General features: G+C 40.4%; 1 protein-coding gene across 4 annotated transcripts in view; it reads right to left on the reverse strand.

Annotated features, from left to right (window-relative positions):
- LOC105511495 (chromosome unknown open reading frame, human C2orf76) overlaps positions 1-10,346 on the reverse strand; it is a 58,314-nt gene that overhangs the window by 35,495 nt on the left and 12,473 nt on the right. For 2 of the 4 annotated variants that reach the window (XM_011941615.1, XM_011941614.1), the window contains exons 2-3: positions 2,671-2,873; positions 2,338-2,482 (exon numbers count right to left, since the gene is read on the reverse strand). In XM_011941615.1, coding sequence (XP_011797005.1) covers positions 2,338-2,470 — 133 coding nt within the window. In that variant the 5' untranslated portion in view covers positions 2,471-2,482; positions 2,671-2,873. The remainder of the gene's footprint in view (positions 1-2,337; positions 2,483-2,670; positions 2,874-10,346) is intronic. The other 2 variants (XM_011941613.1, XM_011941616.1) reach the window with 1 other exon arrangement.

A 10,346-nucleotide genomic window follows, 5' to 3' on the forward strand; every position in this document is an offset into this window, starting at 1 on the left:
CTATCAAACTATTTGGTCTTTGTTATGTACACAATTCACAAAAGGCAAATATGTGGCCCATCAACCTTTCAGAGTTCCATAGTACCTCAAATCAGACGACAAAGATAGGCTTGGACACAGAGCCCACAACGCAAAAAAGCCTGTACCCCAAAAGTTCACCTTTTAGTCAGTAGAACGCATTTCCTTAAGTGCACAACTGAAACAAGCAGTGGCTGTTATTCCCACTGCAGATGAAAGGTGTGAGTAGGCGGGTCTGAGCATCTCACTGTGACCAGTACCACTGCTCTGCTGGGGAAGGCATCGTGGTACCTGGGAAGAAAAGAACACCATGACCCTGGGAAAGAGACATCTTCCCCTGCCACTGCAGCAGCTTGAAAACACATCTTATTCTCAAGGACTTCAAGAACCTAGTCTGCACTGTACAAAGAACGTCATAGCACTTGCTAGATCAACATTAAGAAACACTGCAACCCATAATACACAAAAAGATTATAAATAAAAAAGGAGGGATTTGTTTCTATTTCAAACTCTGACTATGCTTTGGGTGATGACCTCTCAAAAGCACGACACTTTCTAATTGACGCTGTCAGAGACCAGGAAGTGGCCCTCAAATGATGCCTCTATAGCTAAGGATTTTTTTTTAGCTAAGAGCAATTCAGCAGCAGCAGATGCAGGAAAGCTCTCAGCCCTCCTCCCCCTGTTTGCCTAAAATCAGGACATATAATAGATGTACAAAGACAAAAGGCATCCTGCCCACCTCTCTACCAGGGAAAACAAAGGTTAACCACTGAAGACAACTTGAGACCCTTATCAGTCTAGAGATGGCACAACAGAATCCACATTAACGAGCTTTACTAACTATTGGTTATTCACCTTCCCACAAGTTGTCACCCTGAGAGATTCAGAGTTCATTTCCTTTGTCTTGTCACGTCTCTAAAATTTTACTCTTCTTTGTTGAGGATGCTACCTTATCTGGGGGAGTGAGGAGAATGAGAGAGAACGGGGAAGAGGAGAGAGGGGAGGGAGTGAGGAGAATGAGAGAGAACGGGGAAGAGGAGAGAGGGGAGGGAGTGAGGGGAACTGTTTCAAGGTGAGCAGGTCTATGTGAACCTACCCCAGAAAGTCCAAGGAAGCTGAGAGGCTGAAGAAAGAGGCTGACACATTCAGTTTCTTAGAAAGACATATTGAATAGGAACTTACAAACAGAAGCCATGTCTGTGTCTCAGGCTTTGGCAGGACAAGACAATGGATCCACACACCATTATCCCCCAGACCCAGGGCTTATACCATAGGAAAGGGTGATCTGAAGGGATGTGTAGGGCAAGCAAAGTACAGTAACATCAAGGTTGTTTGACCTAAGGTCAGGATTTATAGTAAGTACCTGTTCTTACACAAGGAACAGTAGATAACCTGGAAATCTTAGAGGCATCTCGAAACTGGGGCTAATGAGAAGTCAATATGGCAGATCAGCATCCAAGATGGAGTTGCTCTGGCCTCCACAGGAATAAAACAAACATAACAAAATGTTCACACAGGGAATCTGTGTGAAGAGCATCCAGGAATTCTTTGTCCTGTTCCTGCAATTTGTCTATGACCGTGAAATCATGTCAAAGTAAAAAAAATTACATTGGACATACAGCAATATTATTTGTCAAAACCAATGGAACTATACAAGAAATCTGCAGATTGCACCATATATAAATAACACTTCAATTAAAATAATAAAACCTTATTTTAGATGTTTTCTCAAAGGTCGACGATTAGAACACTTCAATAATTAAAAACAGAGAAGAGAAACCCATTGAGGACATAACAGAATGAAGACTAACTTCATGCATACTTTTAGTTTGAAACAATAAACTAGCACCACCGTTTCTGCGTCTGTGACCACAATTATCAGCAGCTCTCATGACTTCCTGCTGTACGGCCCCCACTCCCCTCCCGCCAGCTTCCCCATGTGACCACCCCACAGCCCCTGTGCTCAGCTGGGTACCACCGTCAGCTACACTGCACTCCCTTGCTAATCAGCCTCCAAATACATAAGCCCATTAACAACAAACCTAGATATTGTCTTTTTTTTAATTAAAAAAAAAAAAAAGCCAAAAATGACGGTCACAATCCCTCATGAGGACACAGACACAGACTATTCAGTGAGAATCCCTGAGGGAGGCCCTCTGCAGATGCCAGGGCCCAGAATAGGGGCTCACCCAGCACCTGGCTTAGAACCCAGGTCAATCTTTCAAAGTACTTCAGGATTTGTTAAAGATTACTATTAATATCATAGTCAGCTATTTTTAAAAAATACTAGTAAAACAAAATGGCTTCCACATCTCATACCTTGCTTTAGAAATACGATAAATTCCTTTACAGTTTGGTCCAAGTTCACTCCATGATACACTATAGGTTTGAAATTGCGATGCTCAAAGGAACGGATGAGGCGAACTGTGATGGTCACTTCTTCAGGAGCCATGTGAGGAAATTCCTGTGGCGAGAGACACGAGAACCGTCTGAATGAAGCCAGCTCACAGCTGTCTAGCAGCACCTAGCCTGCATCTCTATCATCAGCTCTCTGGCACCAGCCCCCTCTTCCATGCTGCATGGTGACTGACAGAGTTCCCAAACAGAAGCCAGGTTCCAGAGTCCCCAGAAGGGTCGAGTGATTCTGCCCACCTATCCACTGCAATCCTGGACGGCTCTGTCACAGACACAGATGTTCTGACCAGCAGAAAACTGACAGGGCACAGAAGATGAACCAGAGTAACACAGGGGCGTGTGTACGTGTGGAAGCAGAGAAGCAGAATGACCAAACACAAACACATGGCAAACACACGCCCATTGTGGGTACCCTATGTCAGTGGGCCCCTCAGCTGGCCCTGAGATGGAAGCACATTTATATTAGAATCAACTATCAACAGACAGCATTTCAATCTCATAAATGCTGCCAGTAGGTATATTTCATCCTAAAACTAAGTACTAGGCACATGCGCCAGGTCTTAATGTTATCTCATTTAATTCATTCAATTCTCTCACCAAACCATGAAGCATTTTGCCTCATGCTTTAGTGAGAGAATTAAGTGAGATAACATTTTAAAGATGAGAAGACTGACTTGGAGAGATTGCATCAACTGCCCCAAATCATAAAGCTGGCAAATAATGGAGTCAGGATTCAAGCATCAATTTAATTCCAAAGTCCATGCTTTCTAATACACACACACACACACACACACACACACAAATTGGAAAACCACCCGAAATTATTTCCTCCAAAAAATTTCTGCACAGTTGCCAATGTTTTTTTCCATGCTTAAAAAATATTTTTGTTTTGAAATATTTTAAGCAAACAGTTAAAAAAAAAAAGAACCTGCTACACTATCCTGTCAAATCTTAACATTCTGATGCAACTGCATCAACTTTTAGGAAGAAAACACATCGGAAGCCCCGTGTGCCCTCCCCGATTCCACCAGCACTTCCTGCCCTGGGGCGACAGAGCAGTGACTCGCACACACCATTCCAATAATTTCACACTCTAATTCATATCATTTGAATCTACAGAAAATAGATTATTATGCGCAGCGATAACAACACTTTCTATATATATTTTTTAACTTTGTTTTGTTTTGTTTGAGACAGGGTCTCACTGTGTCACCCAGGCTGGTCTCCAACTCCTGAGCTCAAGGCAGTGATCCTCCTGCCTTGGCCTCTGAAAGTGCTGGTATTATAGGTGTGAGCCACCATGCCCAGCAACACTTTCTGTTATATATCAACAATGCTTACATGCCAGATACTATTCTAAGTGCTTAGCACTCATTCTATCATCAACTGCCCACTCACCTCCAATCACCCTGTGAGGTTGGTAAGATCATCTCATACAGAAAGAGTGAAACACAAATAGGCTGAAGAACTGTGCCCACAGATACACAGCATGGTTAACTTTACACACATGGTGTATTATATGTAGCTTCCACAAGCCTTTCAGCATCGCTTTTCACTTATCTGTGTTGAAAGATGTAACTCTAACTCTCATATTCACTTTCTGAAGTATCGAAAACCCATTTGTTTTAAAGAGACAAGCAGGGCATAGTTCTGTCTAGTAGTATCTACTTTGTGCTACTCACAACTTTGCATGTAACTTTAAACCATAATATACGGTAAGAGTAAGTATTAGAAAAAAATACCTGTAATACTGATAAATGTAAGGAAAGATATACAACCTCACTAGTAGTCAGGGAAATTCAAAATAACAATGAGACATATCACTCGTCTAACTGATAAATTACAAAGTCTAACAATACCTCCTTTTGGCAAGGGTAGAGAACAGTGACAACCTCATCAGTGACGGCAGGCACTTAAAGGAGCAGTACTTTTGGAGATAATTAGGCAATCTTTAGTAAAACTGAAGATACACATACCTTTTGATCCTACAATTTCATTCATACATAGGTACCCTAAGGAATCTCACATATACACACAAGGAGGAACCATAAAATAACATTAATAGCAGTGTGATTTTTTAACTGCAAAGACTGGAAACAACTGTCCATCAACAGCAGAACAGATAAGAAAAGGATGGCGTACTCATACGATGAAATACGACAAGCAATCGAAATGAATGGATTGGAACTGCAAGCATCAACATGGATAAATCTCAAAAATACTACCATGACTGGAAAAAAGCAAGTTGCAGAAGAATCAGAGCAACCCGTACTATCATTTATACAAAGTTCATAAACACAGTCTTTATTTTGTTTCATACGAGACAATTAGTCAGGCACGGTGGCTCACCCCTGTAATCCCTGCACTTTGGGAGGCTGAGGCGGAAGGATCATTTGAGGTCAGGAGTTCCAGACCATCCTGGCCAACATGGTGAAACCCAGCCTCTAATAAAAATATAAAAATTAGCCAGGCGTGGTGGCGGGTGCCTGAAATCCCAGCTACTCAGGAGGCTGAGGCAGGCAGGAGAATCTCTTGAACCCGGGAGACGGAGGCTGCGGTGATCAGAGATCGCGCCATTGCACTCCAGCCTGGGTGCCAGAGCAAGACTCGGTCTCAAAAAAGAAAGAAAAAAAGAAAAAAGAAAGGAGACAACCATCTGAGGTGTAGGAAGAATTACGTATTTGGGAAGGAGTAAACTGGGGCTTCAATTATATTAGTAACATTTTATATCTTAGGCAGATGTTAGGTATACGTTTTTTTGTTTGTTTGTTTTGAGACAGAGTCTCACTCTGTCGCCAGGCTGGAGTATGGTGGCGCTATCTTGGCTCACCGGAACCTTCCTCTCCGGGGTTCAAGCAACTCTCCTGCCTCAGCCTCATGAGCAACTGGGACTACAGGTGCGCACCACCACGCCTGGCTAATTTTTGTATTTTTAGTAGAGATGGGGTTTCACCATGTTGGCCAGGCTGGTCTCGAACTCCTGACCTCGGGTGATCCGCCTGGCTCGGCCTCCCAAAGTATATCATTCTTTATGCCTTTTACTACGTCTGGGATATTTTATAACACACACAAGCAAGTCACATTAATTTGGCCTGGAAAGTCTCTCTCAATCTTACAAGCATGTTTTGTGGTTAATTAGTTTAACAAATCTTTTCACAATTTCAATATCAGTTACTTCACTATTTTTTTTTTTTTTTTTTGAGACGGAGTCTTGCTCTGTCGCCCGAGCTGGAGTGCAGTGGCCGGATCTCAGCTCACTGCAAGCTCCGCCTCCCGGGTTTAGGCCACTCTCCTGCCTCAGCCTCCCGAGTAGCTGGGACTACAGGCGCCCGCCACCTCGCCCGGCTAGTTTTCTTTGTATTTTTAGTAGAGACGGGGTTTCACCGTGTTAGCCAGGATGGTCTTGATCTCCTGACCTCGTGATCCGCCCGTCTCGGCCCCCCAAAGTGCTGGGATTACAGGCTTGAGCCACCGCGCCCGGCTCACTATTTCTTATTAAATCTGGCTTACAGTGCTTCTCAGAAAATCTGATCCCAGAATCTATCACATAATAGCAGTTCAGCAAATATCTACAAAATTAAAATTTTAAATATACTGAAGTACTCAATAAGGAATAGCTCTTGAGAGAGAGACATATAGAAGCCTCTTTATTTTAGAAGCAGTGTTGACAGGTTTGCTAAAGCTATGACCACGTCTCCCTCTTCTCACCCCCCAAAACAACAAAAAAGCCCTCCCAAACACACACATATGCACACACCTACACACACACACACAGGCACACACACACACACACACACACACACACACAGGGAAGCCCTATAATGCAGCCCAGTGTCCCTAAGAGCCTAGAGTTGGACAGATTTAACTATTTAACTTAAAGATCAACTCTGCTTCTTAGCTGTGTTATAAAATAAGAAATCCTTAAAAAGCTGTTCCATGTTAGCCAGGCGTGGTGGCACGTGCCTGTAGTCCCAGCTACCCAGGAGGCTGAGGCAGGGAGGCGGAGCTTGCAGTGAGCTGAGATCCGGCCACTGCACTCCAGCCTGGGCAACAGAGTGAGACTCCGTCTCAAAAAACGGACAAACAAAAAAAACAAGTTGTTCCATTAATTTAAGAAATTAACATACATTAAACACAATTCCTCGCACATCGGAGGATCTCAATAAGTAGTAGCTGCTTTTATCATCATTATTCTATTTAGACTAAAATAGGTTTGGGTATAAAGCAGCAGATAAATATAAATTCCCAGATGTAATGAGGCGAAGGCTGGGCAGACTGGCACTTGCATTCCTCATGAAACTGTTTTTCACAATTACAGGTTTGCTATTTTCACTTAATAAAAAGCTGCCCATATGCTGTACTTAAATAGTTGAACTTTTCCATTTAAAACCCCAAAATCTGAGTTATATCTAATTTTGGGCAACTATTGCCATCTTTCTAAAAAATGTGCTTCAATTTATACTCAGTAACAAAACAACAGCTACTATCAGAAGGACCATTATCTAATTTGCCTTAAGGACAGTGGGACACAGGCTTGTTTGCCTAGAGAGGCTGACATACTGAAGAGGCAGCTTAGAAAACTAATCTTACAGATAATAAAATCTGACATTTTTCCCAGAAGGTTTGGCCTAGTTTTTAAAAAAAAGTGAATGTGATCAATTTTAAAAAGCATTCCTCAAATGAAAAGGCAGAGAAGCCAATAAAAATAAACTTCGGGATAAATTAACAAAAAATATTCAAGGACATAAAAGATTTAAATAAATGAAATGATAGACAATGTCCTTAACTACAAAGGTTCAAAGTAGTAAAGAAATCAAGTCTCCCTAAATAGACCTATGCATTGAATAAAATCCCAACAAAAATAAAAAAGGGCTGTTTGGGAATCTTGACACAAATAATTCTAAAATCCACCTAGAAGAATCTGTGACCTTTGTCACCAAAGTCATAAAACAACAAAAAAGAAAAGAGACCAGTGACACCAATTATTAAGACACATTATAAAGCAACCGTTACACAGGAAAAAGCTTGTTTGATTTTCATAATTTTACAAGCCATACTAATATAAACTTTGATGCTGGAACAGAAATAGATGGACAAATCTGTGAAATCTAACAGAGAACCCAGACTTAAGATTATAGAAAATTTAATATAAGATGAAAGTGGCATTTCAAATTAGTGGGGAAAAGATAGTTTCCTTAATAAATGGCATTGAGAAAACTAATAATGGATTTGGGGAAAAGTAATAATGGATTCTTATCTCACTCCTTATACAAAACAACCTCTCCATGAAACAAATATTTAACTATAAAATCATAAAGAGGCACCAGAAGAAAATAGGTACATATTTTTATAATCTTAAGATAGGAAAAGCTCTAAGCAAAGACAAAGCAGCAATCATCAAGGAAAAGACTAATAGCTGTAACAACATAAAAATGTAAAAAGAGGCCGGGCTCAGTGGCTCAAGCCTGTAATCCCAGCACTTTGGGAGGCCAAGACGGGCGGATCACGAGGTCAGGAGATCGAGACCATCCTGGCTAACATGGTGAAACCCCGTCTCTACTAAAAAATACAAAAAACTAGCCGGGCGAGGTGGTGGGCGCCTATAGTCCCAGCTACTCGGGAGGCTGAGGCAGGAGAATGGCATAAACCCAGGAGGCGGAGCTTGCAGTGAGCTGAGAACCAGCCACTGCACTCCAACCCGGGCGACAGAGCGAGACTTCATCTCAAAAAAAAAAAAAAAAAAAAAAAAAGATATAATAAGAAAAATTAAAAACTGGCCAACCAGTGTTGGCAAGGATATAGAGAAACAAATATTTTTTATAAACTACTGGCAAGAATATAAAAGGAAACAGCCTATCTAGAGGTGAGTGGGTAATCTGTATCAAAATTTTAAATTTGTCTACCCTTTGATATGGCAATTTCTTTTCTAATAATTCACCCTGAAAACATAACCATATCAATTATTTTATAAACCCATGAGTTCATAATGACACTTTTTAAAAAAGCTAGTCATTCTGGAAGCTAACAGGACACTAATTTGTTTTTCTGAAAAGCGGCTTTCCAAGTGAGGATTGGTGGAAATAAGAAATCAAACATTTTACCCTTCCTTTCTTGTACAGACAATATTTCAGTGTTACCAAATAGCTGATGAAAAAAAGTTTCTTCTTTATAGAAGAATTACAGCTAAAAAGTACTAAAAGAATAAAATTTTAAAAATCCCAATTTACATACCTTATCAGGATGGCTAAAATAAAACACAGCAAGAGCCCCAAATGTTGGTGAGGGTGGAGAAATTCACATACATTGCTGGTAGGAATGTAAAATGGTACTAGCCAGACTGAAAAAGAATACAGCAATTTCTCACAAAACTAGGCACACCCATTATATAACACAGTAATTGCATTCTTGGGCATTTATGCCAGAGAAACAAAAACTTACATTGACACAAAAACCTGTACATGAATGTGCACAGCATATCCATGTGTAATACCACAAAACTGGGAAACAGTCCAAATGCCCTTTAACATATGAATGATCAGACAAACTGTAGCATATCCATATCATGAAATACTAGTCAGTAATAAAAAGAAATAAATTATTGATACAGGCAACAATTAGGGTGAATCTCAAGGGAATCAAACTGAATGAAAAAAGGCAGTCTCAAAAGGTTGCATACTGTTTAATTCCATTTTTATGTCATTCTTGTGATGACAAAATTACAGAAATACAGAAATGAAGAATGCATTAGGGTGTTGCTAGGGGTTCGGGGAGGAGAGGGAAAGAAGTGTCTGTGGCTATTAAAGGGTAAAATGAGAGATCCTTCTGATGGAAATGTTCTGATTCTTGACTGGTGTTACCCATTTTTATCTACATGCGACGTAACTGCACGGAACTAAATGCATACACATGCAAGCATACACATATATACACACACGTGCATATAAAACTAGTGAAATCTAAATGAGGTCCACTGTTTGTATCAATGTCAATTTCCTGCCTGTAAAATCGGACTATACTCAAGCAAGATGTTGCCAATGGGGAAAGTGGATGAAGGGGAAATGGGATCTCTGTATTATTTCCTACATCTACATGTGAATCTACAATTATCTCAAAATAAAAAGACTCTAAAAATTATCATTCTGAAAACCCTAATGAAATGAGTGTAGGTGATGATCATAAAGCGGTGTTAAAACCATCAGGTAAAAGACTGATGGGAAACTTTAGCATGGGTACATCGGGGGTTGACAACACCTGAGCTTACTAATCAACATTAATGAACGAATCAAGCCTCCAGATCTCACTCCCAGTTTATCAGCTATGATAGAGTGTGTAAGAACATGTTAAATGACACCACAAGGAGGCCATCAGCCAAGTTCAGATGGTGGAAAATTGCACTGGAAAAATGACTTGATTTCTTCAACAAATGGCATGAGAAATATAGAGAAGAGAGGAAGGCTATATATTAAAAGAGACTTAAACGAGATAATCTCAACCAATGCAACATTTAGTCTTTGTATGGACCCTAATTTGTATAATATTAGATTATATTAGGAATTAATGTTAATTCTGTTTATATCATATTATGGTTATGTTTTTAAGTCCTTATCTTAAAAGACTGAGGAATACACAGGTGAAATGATGACCTGTATTTGCTTTCAAATACCCTAGCAGAGGAAAAACAATTATAGAAACGTAGATTAAAAAAACATTAGTAGAGACCAAGCATGGTGGCCCATGCCTGTAATTCCAGCACTTAGGAGGCTGACGAGGCAGGAGGATCACTTAAGCGCAGGAGTTCCAGACCAGACTGGGCAACATATCGAGACCTCATCTCTACAAAAAATGTTTTTAATTAGCTGAGTGCAATGACACACATCTACAATCCTAGCTACTTGGGAGACTGAGGCAGAAGG

Source organism: Colobus angolensis, unplaced genomic scaffold (genome assembly GCF_000951035.1).
Source record: "Colobus angolensis palliatus isolate OR3802 unplaced genomic scaffold, Cang.pa_1.0 Scaffold20, whole genome shotgun sequence".
Classification (NCBI taxonomy): Eukaryota; Metazoa; Chordata; class Mammalia; order Primates; family Cercopithecidae; genus Colobus; species Colobus angolensis.